This window comes from Panicum virgatum, chromosome 1N (genome assembly GCF_016808335.1).
Source record: "Panicum virgatum strain AP13 chromosome 1N, P.virgatum_v5, whole genome shotgun sequence".
Classification (NCBI taxonomy): domain Eukaryota; kingdom Viridiplantae; phylum Streptophyta; class Magnoliopsida; order Poales; family Poaceae; genus Panicum; species Panicum virgatum.
This window is the reverse complement of record NC_053145.1, coordinates 6,180,751-6,195,700: the sequence shown is the minus strand read 5'-3', so window position 1 is coordinate 6,195,700 and position 14,950 is coordinate 6,180,751. Positions and strand designations below refer to the sequence as shown.

The window sequence follows — 14,950 nt, the reverse complement described above, 5'->3', positions numbered from 1 at the left end:
TTGCGCGCGCCTTGGCGCGCGTAATTTATTTACTTGTTTTCGTTTGGCAATATAAGTTTATATACAGGTTTGTAGTAGATGTATAGTCAAATGGATATACATAGATAGAAATAGGATATTTATTTTTAAAGCAAAGAAGGCAAAAAAATAGTAGCTGAAATCCGACGTCTCAATCTCGCCGTGGAAGGCGGCCGGGAGCGGTCCTGGGGCATCTCCTCACCATGCAATGCGCGGCTATCATGCCCGACCTGCGGCACCACAGCGTGCCGGAGCGAGGCCGGGTTGCCCGCCGGTGACGGCATGAACTCGCCGCACCCGTCGAGGGCGTGCCCGGCGGCCCGCACAAACTCGCCGCGTGGCTCTCCGGCCTAGCTTCACTGCCATCATTGCAGTAGAGCACACACCCATTCGGAGGCCACCAAAATTACCAGTCGAGAGTTCTAGACTCAGATATTTTGCAGTGACCGAATGGATAGCTGACTCGTGGACCATTCGTGTCTCAAGGCCTCGAAGATAACAATGGCACGGCCAATCACATGCCCTGTCAATTTAGGATCGAATAGTATGAATCTTTTTTTATTGACGTGGCTAGTCTGCCCTTGCGCCGACCTTCGGGGCATTCACATATAGAAATTAGGGCCGTGATTAGATTCAAAAATTTTATCCCAAAAACGTCACATCGAATATTTGAGCACATGCATGGAATACTAAATAAAATATATTTACAAAACTTTTTACACGGATATGTTGTAAATCGCGAGACGAATCTAATGAGCCTACTTAATTTATGATTTGCAACAGTGATACTGCAGTAACCGTTCACTAATTATGAGTTAAATATGAATTAAGTATGCTCATTAGATTCGTCTTGTGATTTATAACTCATTGGTGCAAAAGATTTTGTAAATAGATTTTATTTAGTACTCCGAAATAGCAAGATTCTCTTTCATCCGTAGTCATACAGTGGTACTACAGTAACTGTTCACCAATTATGAGTTAATCATGAATTAAGTATGCTAATTAGGTTCGTCTCGTGATTTACAACACATCCGTGTAAAATGTTTTGTAAATAGATTTTATTTAGTACTCCGAAATAGCAAGATTCTCTTTCATCCGTAGCCATACAATGGTGCTACAGTAATCGTTCACTAATTATTAGTTAATCATGAAGTAAGTATGCTCATTAGATTCGTCTCATGATTTACAACCCATCCGTGCAAAAAATTTTGTAAATAGATTTTATTTAGTACTCCGAAATAGCAAAATTCTATTTCAGCCATAGTCATACAGTGGTACTACAGTAACCGTTCACTAATTATGAGTTAATCATGAATTAAGTATGCGCGTTAGGTTCGTCTCGTGATTTACAACCCAGCCGTGTAAAAGGTTTTGTAAATATATTTTATTTAGTACTCCGAAATAGCAAGATTCCCTTTCATCCGTAGCCGTAGTAACCGCTCACTAATTATGAGTTAATCATGAAGTAAGTATGCTCATTAGATTCGTCTCGTGATTTGCAACCCATCCATACAAAAGGGTTTGTAAATAGATTTTATTTAGTACTCCGAAATAGTAAAATTCCATTCCATCCGTAGCCATCGGATCGCGATCGGACGGCCGAAATAATTTTGGCCGACGTGGCCTGCCTGGCCGGCGGCGTAGCCTCGGGGCTTTACAACCCATCCGTGCAAAAAGTTTTGTAAATAGATTTTATTTAGTACTCCGAAATAGCAAAATTCTATTTCATCCATAGTCATACAGTGGTACCACAGTAATCATTCACTAATTATGAGTTAATCATGAATTAAGTGTGGTTCGTCTCGTGATTTACAACCCAGCCGTGTAAAAGGTTTTGTAAATAGATTTTATTTAGTACTCCGAAATAGCAAGATTCCCTTTCATCCGTAGCCGTAGTAACCGTTCACTAATTATGAGTTAATCATGAAGTAAGTATGCTCATTAGATTCGTCTCGTGATTTGCAACTCATCCATACGAAAGGTTTTGTAAATAGATTTTATTTAGTACTCCGAAATAGTAAAATTTCATTCCATCCATAGCCATCGGATCGCGATCGGACGGCCGAAATAATTTTGGCCGACGTGGCCTGCCTGGCCGGCGGCGTAGCCTCGGGGCTTTAACATATAGAAATTTAGGGATGGGTATAACTTTTTGTGGCGAATCTAATGATGGTAATTAATCGATGATTTGCTACAGTGGTGCTATAATAATCATCCTCTCATCACACGGTTAAAAGTCTTATTAGATTCTTCAGGGTTCCTAGCGTAGTGGTTTTGGAGTTGGTTTTGTAAACTGGCTTAATTTAACAACTTAATTAGCTGTCAAAGTTTTCTAGCACTTTCAAGTGCGGGAAACCAAACAAGACCATTTGCTAGCTATTTCGTGATGCGGAGGAAAAAGAACATCAAAAGCTGAATAGCTAGCCATGAGTTCCTTGCCTAGCTCGCACATGTCCCGAGCAATGGTACTCCCTCTGCTGCCCAAACTCACTCTTAGACTGACTTCAACAGTGGATGTGCATTTTGGAGAGGCAAATCAAGTTTGCCTCTCGTCTACAGTGGATGCAGCAGTGTCGCAAAAATCTCATCTCCAACACACGGAGGCAAAGGCAGAAGCATCCCGAGGGCCGTTCCTCTCGCGCGCGGCCAAGGACAAGACGAGACGAGACGAGGCGAGCGGCGGCGGCTCCCTCCTCCCTCGCCACGCCGGCCGAGCAGTGGCAGCTCCCTCCTCCCTCCTCCGCCCCACCTCCCTCGCCGGCCCTCCGCCAGGGCCCGGAGCCGGTCCTCCGCCGCCGCCTCCTCTGGTCCTCCGCCGCCGCCTCCTCCTCTGGTCCTCCGCCGCTGCCTCCTCTGGTCCTCCGCCGCCTCCTCCTCTAGTTCTCCGCCGCCTCCTCCTTCTCTGGTACGCCGCGGTGGAGCGTCGGCATGCCTGGTGGTGGACTCCCGTCGGAGCTCGGGCTCGGATCCGCCGGAGCAGGGGAAGAGATGGGGAAGGATCTCCCGCTGCCGCCGGACGGGCCGCCTTGACCCGCCGGAGCTCGGGCTCGGATCTGCTCGCCGCCGGTCGAGCTCCGCGGTAGAGCTCGGGCTCGGATCTGCGCGCCGCCGGTCGAGGGCGATTGTTGCTGCGCCGCCGATCCCTGCTCCCCATCCCGCCGCGGGGCCGGTGTGGGCGGGGAGCTCGAGCTGGCCTGTGCCGGCGGACGTGGGCGGGGAGCTCCCGGGGTGAAGGCCATGGCGCGCCGCCCACCTCCGTGCCCTCCCTCCCTCCTCCTCCTCTCTGTCTTGGCGGAGGCCCGCACGGCGCCGGATCCGCGCACGGCGGAGGCCATGGCCGAGCTCGGGCTCGGATCTGCGCGCCGCCGGTCAAGCTCCGCGGCAGCCTCGAGCACGGGTCCTTTGCGGCCATGGCGGCGGGAACGGTGGACGGCGGCCCCTCCTTCCGTTCCGAGCGGTGGCGCGAAGGCAAGGTGGTTGGAGGCCGCGGATGCGTTCGAGGAGAGAGGCGATGCATTTTTGCATTCCCTCTCTCCTCCAAACGCAAAATGCATCGGTCGATGCCTCCTCTGTTGGAAGCTGGCGGAGGCATGCAGAGTGACCAGCGCGAGGCAAAATTGTTTTTGCTTCGCACTGTTGGGGTCAGCCTTATCTATGTTGTGGGGCTTATACTTTTTTTCTTTTTTTTATTCCTGTCAGCCGGCGATTTGCTTTTGCTTGTTGCGGATGCCCTTAGAGCAGGCCTTATAGATTTAGCCTGCTGCCGGCGGACAGCAACGCCAGGTCATGAGCGATTCTTTTTTTTATTTATTGGCACCTGCACTATTTATTGCTCGTGAGCACGATTGACCAATACGAATAGCAGGATCCCATACTCGCCCGCTGAAAACCGGCGTTTTTTGAACCGCTCGTTCTCTTCTCACCTCTATTCTCACTTCTTCACACAGGACTTCGCCGGCTACTCGCCGGCCACAATACTTAGCTCTTACGATCCCTCTGCAAGAGCTACTGACGTGGTGTATTTGGAAGTGGCCTGCAGGCTATAGCTGCTGTGCTACGACTGCAGCTGTCATCCCTGCCGTAGCCGCGCAGCTGTTGTGCTACACTAGAAAATTTTCACAACATGCTGAAAATTTTAGGAACTAAATAAGATTTTGGCTACGCAGTTACGGCAGTTTGCTGTAAACATTAATTGTCAAATAACAACCATAAACTAATTATGCTTAAAATATGCGTCTCGTCATTTGCTATTAAACTATGTGATTAGTTATTTTTTAACTGCATTTAATGCTTCATACATGTGCCTAAAGATTTAATGTGATGAGTACTGTAGGAAAAAATTTTGGAAACTAAACATGTCCCAAGTTGCAGTGAGCACGATGTTGCATAAAGCTTTGTCATGACACCATATATCTCGATTTTTAATATATGCATCCGCCGTGACCACAAACTTGATCTGTTTCAGCATGACAATATTACTAGAGCTTGGAAAGGGACCAGAGCTAAGCGATTGATCCATCCATGTGAGGCGGGAATCAAGTTATATATATATTTTGGATCTTTGGTACGACCTAAAAATTAATAAAATAAATGATAATGGTATTCTATATTTTTTTTCTCGAATGCGCAGGAGAGCTGCACATCAATATATTAAGAAGGAGGGAAAAAGAACCCCTGGTACAAAATGTTACGAGTTAGAGGGTCTGTAACACACCCTCTAAACAACAAGATAAATCTCTCTATAAGGATTAGTACATGACCAGTAAGCTCGACCAAACTAAGATGCAGGAGGAGCGAGGGCGAGAAGGTGAGAGACTCCTCGAGCCCCTGCTAAAGCCATGGTATTCTGTATTGAAAGGAGAAATAAACTAGAGTAATATATTAATCTAATTAATTATAGCTGATAAGAAATACTAATGGACATCCTTAATGTGGAGGCTCCCGCTGTGTCCGTGTTGGGCGAGGCATGACATGGAGTTGATGGCAGCAACGATGAGCACCTGCACTTGACTGTCAACTGTTAGCAAATAATGCGAAAATAAGATTAAATACGAGACACAATTTTTACGTGAAAAACCCTTGCGGGAAAAAATCACAGGCGCCAATTGGCAATCTTCACTATAATGAAAGAGTTACAATGCAGAGAATACAATAAATCGTCAACTCTTCTCGTACGACTTACAAGAAATATATATAGGATGAACTGATTGTAGTCAAACACGAAAATAAATCTGTTAATCACATAATCCGAATCGTGGGCCTTTTAGACGTTCCCACAAAACACACATTATAATTCAAACAACCAGCAGCTCCATCCATTCAATCATCGGCTTGCTTTGGTAGCTGAGAAAGACCCACACGGTTCACGGGCTGGTGGTGGTCCTTGCTTGCTGAACTGGTGAAAGGGAGCTGCTGGTTTTAACGTGGGCGCTGTCTAGAAATGGAATGGTTCCTCAGCTGTCAGCTCGCGTGCGGCGTGCTCATCCGCGCGCCGTTGTTTACCCTAGCTAGCTAGGACTCAATCAGATCAAGTGATTAACAAACAAGCGTCGATGATCATAACTAGTAGTTTATTATTTGCTTTGATAGCAACTTATAAATTCGCCGTGGTTATCCATCCACTGGGAAGTAGCGCTTTAATTTGGTACGATTCAATTTCGATCAAGTTTTTGTCATGTTGATATTTATGTGCCGTAAACCAATCGAAACTAAGCGAAATTCGGCATAGTTTGTGTAAAATTAAAAAAAAAACTCTCAACATATGCAAGTATACGTACGCCACACATGCGTGCGCGATCCTTCTGATTGAATGAGCGTTTGGTAGATAGGTTCACGAATGTTCCTTTCTTTTTTTCTCTCGAGTTGCACGGATATTCGGGGACCTCAAATCTTCTTTCCGATGATACCTGTTGTGTGTTTGTGTCTTCTTTATTAGGAGTGTAGCGCGTGCGTGTCATGCGGAGCGACCTAGCGTGGTGACGGCGACTTGACTAGCACCGTCGGATCAGGTTTTAACGTTCAGAATCTGCACAAACAGTAGCAGCCGTAAGGCCAGTCTCAATAGGAGTTTCATGGAGGATTTCATGACATTAAATACCTTCATTTTTGTTGACATGACAAAAAGAGAGAATTATGAAGTTTCATAGAATGTGAGGAGAGTTTCATCACCATAAAACTCATTTGGCACAGTTTCCTAGTTCTCAGTCTAGGTAACTGTGCCCATAAAACTCCCACTGAAACTGGCCTTAGAAAATTCAGCAGGGATCACTGTGGCAATTAGTCTGATGAGCCCTCAACAATGAACGGATGGAAGTGCGTGCAGTAGCCAACATGCAGTCCTACTCCTGCTTGTCTGCGTATGAATCTTTTCCCCGTGCAGAGCATCTTCGTCTTTTATATCAACTGCTAGGTAAAATTAACTTGTGCATCGATCGGTAAGATGAACTTCTTCTACGTGCTACTACTATGCATTGATTAATTGTTGATTATTACAAAGATTCATGATCTGGATTCCAAATATCCAATTAAGAACTTGTTTGGGAAGTTAAAGTTAGAATGCTAATTTTAGCATTTATTAGACTCACGTTTTTACTAAAGTTTTTTATTCTTGGCTTAACTTTAGTAAACCATATTAGAGCAAGTTTAATAATAAAGCCAATTGGTCGGCTATTACTCAAGTTGTAAGAGTCAAGCTATACAATAGTGGTCTCAATTGTATACAAGAAACTTTTTTATGCCATGTTCCATCTTCTCTTTCCTATTCCATTCCTCACATTCATTTAGGCCGTGTTTAAATCCTGTAAAGGCAAAACGTAAAATTTTTGTAAATCGCTTGCACGGTGTACTAAATATAGTTAAAAAATAAATCGTATTACACAAATGGACTGTAAACCGCGAGACGAATCTAATGAGCCTAATTAGGGCGTGATTAGACACTAAATTGCTACAGTAATGTTATAATAAATATGCTCTAATGATGAATTAATTAGGCTCATTAGATTCGTCTCGTAGTTTACATACGAGATCTGTATTTAGTTTTGTGATTAGTCTACATTTAATACTTCAAATATTGAAGATTTCCTTGCAAAAACGCAAAAACGAAAAATGCAAAGTGATCTAAACACACCCTTAATGTATGGTCCACCATTTGCATATGATTCCTTGTCTAGTTTGGTGTTTACATGAGAGCCAAACTCTCCTATCTCCTCTCCTCTATATTAGAATTTGCTTGGTTATAAGCCAATTATTATATTTGCTCTTAGAGCAACTCAAAGAGAATACCTATTTTTCTAGTTAAATTTAGAGTTTTTTCAATTTTGTAAGAAAAAATAGAGAGCCTTCTAAATGGTAGGGATACCAACAGACTCTATTTTCATTCTCCAAATCTCAACTGCACCTTCAATTATTCCCCTCCACGGAAACTGATGTGTGGGTCTCATATGTCATCTCCTTTCTTTCCCTTTTCTTTTCCATTTCCCTTTCCCTCTCGCCACCGTGCTCGCATCTCGTACGACCGGACGGTGAGGGTGCACCCTAGCATCGCAGGTCCGGGCACCGCAGCAGCAGCCACCGCGGGCCATCCCACGGCGCGAATCACTCGCGTCGACCTTAGCAGCAGCGGTCCTCGCGAAGGTGAAGAAGCAGTTGCCATCGGTGTTGACCTCCTTGCCGTGGTCGAGGCGGAAGACTATGGGAGTTGGTACGATGGCGGCGGCGGGAGGAAGCAGAGAGGGTGAGGTCACGGGGCCGGCGGCGATGGCAGTGGGGAGAAGCACAGTGGGGGAGAGAGGACGGCGGGAGGGCGGAAAGGGCGAGCAGTGCCGCTCGAGATAACCGCCGAGTGCGGAACTTGGAATGGCTAGCGGGATAGCGAAGAGAGCAATATAGAGAAACGGTTCGATGCTGATTTTAAGAAAGTTTATCTATTTTTACTTATTCTATCTAATTTAAAGATGAATACAATATAGTGCTAAAATTTAACACTTTTATTCGTTAGCACTTGAATCCAAATATGATCTCAGAATTCCACACATCATGATTTTAACGTTTGACCCAGAAATTGGAAAGACGTGCAGTCGGAATAACTTTTGTCCAACTTCAACTATGCATGGGGCAAACGTTTTCGGTTTTCCCCAATGCTTACCAATGCCCGTTTTTCCTCCTAGACTAGAAAGCAACCTGCTATGTGTAGAAAAGATACCGTAAAGCTATGTATTTCTCGCGACAGTACTTGACATGAATACTTCAGTGCAAAAACAATTAAAAATTATATTCGTAAAATAAAGCACCATCTATTTGGTAATTGACGGGAATTTATAAATGTTTACAAATTTAGCTATACGTGATATCATTCTGGATTAGAAGGTGGAGTATTCTTTATTACTATTATAAAGTTTATCAAATCTAATATAGTAATTGCGATACTAACTAATAAACATGTGTAGGCCAGATGGGAATAAAACAAAGGTATGCTACTACAATCATCCTGGTTTAAATTAGTCAAACTTAACTACCATATCAAGTTGTATCATACGACAAATCATTTTATGGCCGTGTTTGGATGAATCCACGAAAATTTTTGCACAAAAAGACGAATGCATGCATGAAGTACTAAACGAAGTTTATTTACAAAATCTTTTTAGGAATGGGTATAACTTTTCGAGACGAATCTAATGAGCCAAGTTTCATCATTATTGGCTACAGTGATGCTACAGTAACCGCGCTCAATCATCCTCTAATCATGCGGTCAAAGACCTCATTAGCTAGAGCAACTGCTATAGTATCACAGTTGTGGAGGTAATTTTGTAATTAGACTTTATTTACTACCCCTAATTAGTAGTCAAAGTATCGTTTCTCTCTCATCAAAACTTTTCCACCCTCATCCAAACACGGCCTATACTCCAGAGTTTGTGTTTCACGCACCAACCTCGTCCAAAAAAAAAGGCCTCCTGATGATGAACAAAGCCATGGTTGTGTAGCTTGGTACATCCTACAGGCGTCTTCACCGCCACTCTTCCGGAGGAAGCAAAGCCAACCCTTCTCCAATAATTCACGTACATGTCAATTTCGGAATCTAGAAGGACCACCATGAAAAATTCTCGCAATAATATTATTATTATACTCCATCTTCGGAGTCCGGAGTCCAGACGGTGGCTTGGTCCACTTTTCTATTCGCCCCCTTTATTTTCCTTTTTGTTCTTTCTCCCCTCGCCGTCCTCGTCTTCCTCTCCCTCATCTCCTCGTCTCCCTGATGCTAACGCTACTGCTCGTCAATCTCCCCTCCCACACGGAGTAGTAGATAAATCCCATCCCGGTTCCTTGGTTTCTGCTCCATCCCCTCCGCGACCGAATCAAACCCAGACGTGATCGGAGGAGAGTTGGGCTGCTCCCCGGAGGTCGCTTCCGTCTGTTAATCAAGAAAGGTCCCAAACTTCTCCTCGCCCGAATCCGTGCGGGCGCGGTGAACCGGGGTGAATTGGGCCAGGAGGCGTCGATCCCGGCCTCGGAAATACCCGTCCCTCGCCGGGATTCCAAGAAATCCGCCGCCTTCCGGCCGCTCCTGTTGGGAGATAAGGATTGGGCGTGTCTGATCGGAGGCGTGGGAGGAAAGGCCGCAGCTTCCTGCGATTGGGCGGACGGGCGTTGGCGTGTTCTTCTTGGACGGGCGGAGGCTGTCCTGCCGTAGAGGTTAAGGAGTTTGGTGTTTCGTGTTGAACTGTGCGCGTCCGGTGGTTGCTTCGTTTGGTGGTATGGTGGTACTGTAGATTTAATCTGAACTGCGTGAAGCAAAACAAGGAAGGGAACAAGAAAGGTCGAATTGTTGGAGTTGAATTGCGGGGAAGATGAGCTCCGGGTCGGCGGTGACGGGCGGCGGCGCGGAGGAGGCGGCAGCGGCGGTGCCGCTGGGGCAGAAGCTGCTGGTGCACGTGGCGGAGAACGGCCACACCTTGGAGATCGAGTGCTTCGGCAACACGCTCGTCGATACCGTCCAGAAATGCATCGAGCAATGGTGCGGCATCCCGTCCGGCGACCAACGCCTCCTCTACGGCAACACCTCCCTCGACAGCGCCCACCCTCTCGCCTACTACAGGCTCCCGCGCGACGACCGCGAGGTCTTCCTCTACAACAAGGTTCGCCTCCTGGCCGACTCCCGACCCCCGCCGCCTGAGTCCATTGACATCCCGGAGCCGGAAATTCCGCCGCCGCCTCGGCCACAGGACTCACCGCCGGTGGAGGTGTCTGCCGACCCTGCACTGAAGGCGCTGGTGTCTTATGAAATCAGGTTCAGGTACCACTTTCAGGTTGCCAATGCGGTGTACCGATGTAGTGATGCGAAGTTTGAGCGGTGCAAGCGGCTGCTGCGGGAGCAGCAGGTCCAGGAGCGAGCACTGGACACAGCCCGGAGCAGCCTGGAGCACACATTCAGGAAGCTCTCACAGCGGTATTCAGAGTTTGTCCGGTGCTTCTCGCAGCAGCACCGTGCACACACGGAGTTGCTCACCAATTTTGAGAGAGATTTGCAGAGGCTGCGCGCTGTTAGGCTGCACCCAGCTCTGCAATGCGAGGGGAGGGAGTGCCTGCTGGACCTTCTCAAGGAGAATGACATGAGGAAATTGGCGGATGGGTGCTTCAGCTCACAGAAGCAGTTTGAGATGAAGGTGTCCCAGCTGAAGACAAACTTCTTGGACCTAAAAAAGAGGGTGGATAACTTATTCAATGTTATGAGCTCAAGTGGGTGCAAGGATCTTGAGAAGCTGATAAAAGATCATCAGGGAGTCATTAGTGAGCAGAAGAGTATCATGCAATCTCTAAGGTTAGGCTACTAGGAACTGTTCATTTCTACTGTGAGAGATTAGGTCTGAATCATCTAAATGACTTCTTACTATTTTAAAAAAATAGAAAGTGGGTTAGAGTGGATGACTGATTAGTCATTTTATCATTGAGATAACAGGTTGGCTTAAAACTATCAGCGCCATCCTGATTTTTTATATATTTTGGTTTAGTGGTAGCAGTATAACAAATGCATATGAACTTAATGTTCTGAGTTACAAGATGGTTATGACTTATGAGGATATGCTAGCGATTCGTTATGGCTTATGGCTGTTGCTACAAATAGCTTATAAAAGGGCTTGCTTCTTTCTTAATTACCCATTTGGAATTGAATTGTGCATGATGGTACCAACCATTTCTTCAGCCATTCCCCATGATTATGGTTAGATCACACTGTATGCTGAAAATTCTTTTGTGTTGCAGCAAAGATGTTGATACTTCAAAGAAACTTGTTGATGATTGTTCAAGCCGCCAGCTATCTGCTTCTCTCCGACCTCATGACGCAGTCTCAGCAGTTGGTCGCATCTATGAAGTACATGAAAAGGATAACTTGCCCAGAATTCGGAATTTTGATCACATGCTTACAAAATTACTTGAGAAATGCAGAGACAAAAAGAATGAAATGATTACATTGGTCCATGTTTCCATGCAAAGAGTAAAATCTACTCAGACTAGTATCAGAGACATTATGAATGAGCTCATTGCATTCCAGGAGGGGATGAGTCATCAAGATGATTTCGCTAACCTGAAAATAGTTAGTGGCTTGGGTAATGCATATAGAGCTTGCCTTGCTGAGGTAGCACGTAGGCACTCTTATTTTAAGCTGTATACTGGATTGGCTGGAACATATGCTGAAAAGTTGGCGATGGAGTGTGAAACTGAGAAAGCAAGACGCGAGGATTTCTATAGGACATGGGTCAAGTACATTCCAGATGATATCATGGGTTCCATGGGACTCTTCGATTCTCCAAGCCAGTGTGACATAAAAGTCGCTCCTTTTGATCGTGATCTACTTCCCATTGATGTTGATGATGTTGAAAAGCTTGCTCCCCAGTCTCTAGTGGGGTCTTTTCTGAAATCTGAGAAATCACAGTTGCCGAAGTCCTCACTGAGCAATTCTAGTACCAGTGGAAATTTGAATAAATCTGAGCAAAATCCTCTGAGCGCTGATGATAAGATGGATTTCCAAGATTTTCTGGGGGACTATGACACTATCGATATTGCAGGAACTAGTAAGTTAGAAGTGGAGAATGCCAGGTTAAAAGCAGAGCTTGCTTCTGCAATTGCAACTCTCTGCAATCTTAGTGTTGAATATGGGTATGAATCCATTGATGAAGGGCAGATTGATTCTGTACTCAAAAAAGCAAGGGAAAAAACTGCTGAGGCACTTGCTGCAAAGGATGAGTTTGCTAACCAGCTTAAGTCATTGCTCACTGCAAATAAAGAAAAATGCTTGTCATATGAGAAGCGAATCCAGGATCTTGAGGAACGGCTGGCTAACCAGTACATGCAAGGCCACATGGTTTCGGGAAGTAAAGGCACATCTGATTCCCTTCTTTCTGCATTTAAAAGTAATGACTGCAACCTGGATGTGTCTGGAGGCAGGCAAACCCAGATACGGGATGAATCAAGTGTGGCCATGGATGAGGCATCTTCAACATCTGAACAGCCATCAAAACAAACAGAAGGTGGCGATGAGAATATGACTGACATTTCTGGTGCACTGAATTTGCAGTTGGTCGATTCAGTGGCATGTACTAATCTGGATGCTTTCATGACAGAATTGCCGCGTGACACTGACAATGAACATAAGATTGTAAGCATCGATAAGGAAGGACAAATGTTGACACAACTTACTATGGCTGACACTTCTGATGTTCCTGTAGAAGATCATCATGCCTTAGAGTTGAGGAATAAGGAGCTCGTTGTTTCAGAGCTGCAAAATGCCCTGGATGAAAAATCAAAACAGTTGGGTGAAACTGAAAGGAAACTTAGTGCTATGACAGATGAGGTTAACTCTCTGAAAAAAGAACTTGAACACGCTCGGGGTCTTCTTGATGAATCTCAGGTTAGTCATACAAAATCTAAGGTGATTTGACAACTTTGTGCAAGTTGATTGTCTTTCATATTCTTATTTTTCTGTTGCACCTTCTACTTAATTTTGTGTAGATGAATTGTGCACACCTTGAAAACTGCTTACATGAGGCAAGAGAAGAGGCACGTACCAACAAATGTTCAGCTGACAGAAGGGCTGTTGAGTATGATGCTCTGCGGTCATCTTCTCTGAGGATACATGGTCTGTTTGAAAGACTAAATAGTTGTGTCACTGCACCAGGCGTGGCTGGCTTTGCAGATTCACTGCGTTCTTTGGCTGCCTCCTTAGCGAGGTATTGCGTTGCTTTTATCTGCATATTTACTGTTCATCATAGTAATTCGTGAATTTTTCTGAGGGAATGACTATGTTAGACTATTGCGGTTCTGATGTTTAAATTGTCTTATTCTTTTGTTCCAGCTCTGTAAAGAAGGACGAAGCTGATACCACTGTTCAGTTTCAACAATGCATCAAGATCCTGGCGGAAAAAGTTGCTTTCCTGACTCGACAGAGTGCTGAGATGCTAGAACGCTACTCAACTGTGCAGGCAGCACACGGAGCTATCGCAAAAGACTTGGACGAGAAGAAAGAGCTGATTAAGAATCTCTACAATAAACTTCAACTTGAAAAACAGGTTTGTCTTGTAGCTTATGCAGTTACAAAATCCTTGTCTTTTACTATTTTACACATGATGAATACTCATTCACAAAGCAAAATTCATCTTGAATATATTAGAAGAATGAATTCATCAAATCATGATCCTATCTGACTTCATGAGATACTTTCTTTTTACTGAAGTCCTGCATCTAGCAATGAATTCCCATGGCTGATGGACTGAACCTCTTACATTTTTGCTAATTGCGCTAATAAGCAATTTGCTGTGGTGTTTCCTGGAAAACTGTTTAACAGGCCAGCAAGGAGAAGATATCCTTTGGCCGTTTTGAAGTCCATGAGCTCGCCATCTTCTTCCGGAATCCTGCTGGGCACTATGAGGCGATCAACCGGAACTGCTCGAACTACTACCTGTCTGAGGAATCTGTGGCCCTCTTCACCCAGCAGCACCTGCGGCACCCAGCCTACATAATCGGACAGATTGTTCACATCGAGCGGCGCATAGCGCACCTGGACCAGATGGGAGGAGCTCCACGCCCTGATAGCAGCGGCGGCCGCCGGTCGCCCGCCTGCGCGCTGAACCCCTACAACCTGTCCCCAGGCTGCGAGTACTTCGTGGTGACTGTTGCCATGCTGCCCGACCCCGTCCGTTAGAAACGAAACAACTTCCTGATCCTGCCTGACAATTGGCTGCAGAAATGAAGGGAGAAGAACTCTCAAGTGTACATATACTGAAAGTTATTGCTATAGACTCTTGATTCGCAGTTGCTTGTTTACGTTATGCCTGTATATATGATCGGCTTCACTGGTGTAAATAGACTCAGCTACTGATGCTAGGCATCATCCTCGTTCAAGCAGACTGGATATTCTTTCAGCTAGCATCGCCTTATTGTCCGTTTGCTGTTTCTTTGAGTTAACTTTTAATAAAAAAAAGTTCAATTACTGGTGATTGTCAGTGGGGTATGATAGTATTTAGTTCTGTTACTAAGGCCGTTGATGCTACAGTGCTACACTGGAATTAGTAGTTTTAATTGCCATTTGCTCGCTGTCATTGACCAGAATGGGCTGAAAGAAAAATGGGAAACGATAAGAAAAATGAAGAACTGCTTATGGTTGCCACAAGAAGATAACGTTGAAGTAGAAATCCTAGTTAGACTGAAGGAAACTCAACATGAATCGACAGTACAGGGAAGAAACTGATGTCACAATGTTAGGGCACCTCCAGCGTGTGGAAAAAGGTGAGCTGCTGCAGCTATATTTTTTAATATTTTTGGCGGCGGGCTGGCCACGGTTGATAAAATTTTTTGATTCAAGAGTCACATCGAATGTTTGACCAGATGTTGAGAGGAAATTTTGGGCACTAATTAAAAAACTAATTTTAGAACACGCTTGGAAACC

At 45.1% G+C, this 14,950-nt stretch overlaps 2 protein-coding genes across 2 annotated transcripts; one reads left to right on the top strand and one right to left on the bottom strand.

Moving 5' to 3' along the window:
- Window positions 1–2,894: 2,894 nt before the first annotated feature.
- On the bottom strand, window positions 2,895–3,353 carry LOC120654328 (proline-rich protein HaeIII subfamily 1-like). The gene has a single exon (XM_039931825.1). The coding sequence runs from the start codon at window positions 3,351–3,353 to the stop codon at window positions 2,895–2,897; it is 459 nt and encodes a 152-aa protein (XP_039787759.1).
- A 5,806-nt stretch (window positions 3,354–9,159) lies between these two features.
- On the top strand, window positions 9,160–14,435 carry LOC120654843 (autophagy-related protein 11-like). The gene is made up of 5 exons (XM_039932509.1): window positions 9,160–10,831; window positions 11,272–12,916; window positions 13,018–13,235; window positions 13,361–13,574; window positions 13,850–14,435. Exons 1-5 carry the CDS (start codon window positions 9,861–9,863, stop codon window positions 14,204–14,206), a joined length of 3,405 nt encoding a protein of 1,134 aa, XP_039788443.1. The 5' UTR covers window positions 9,160–9,860; the 3' UTR covers window positions 14,207–14,435.
- Window positions 14,436–14,950: the final 515 nt, after the last annotated feature.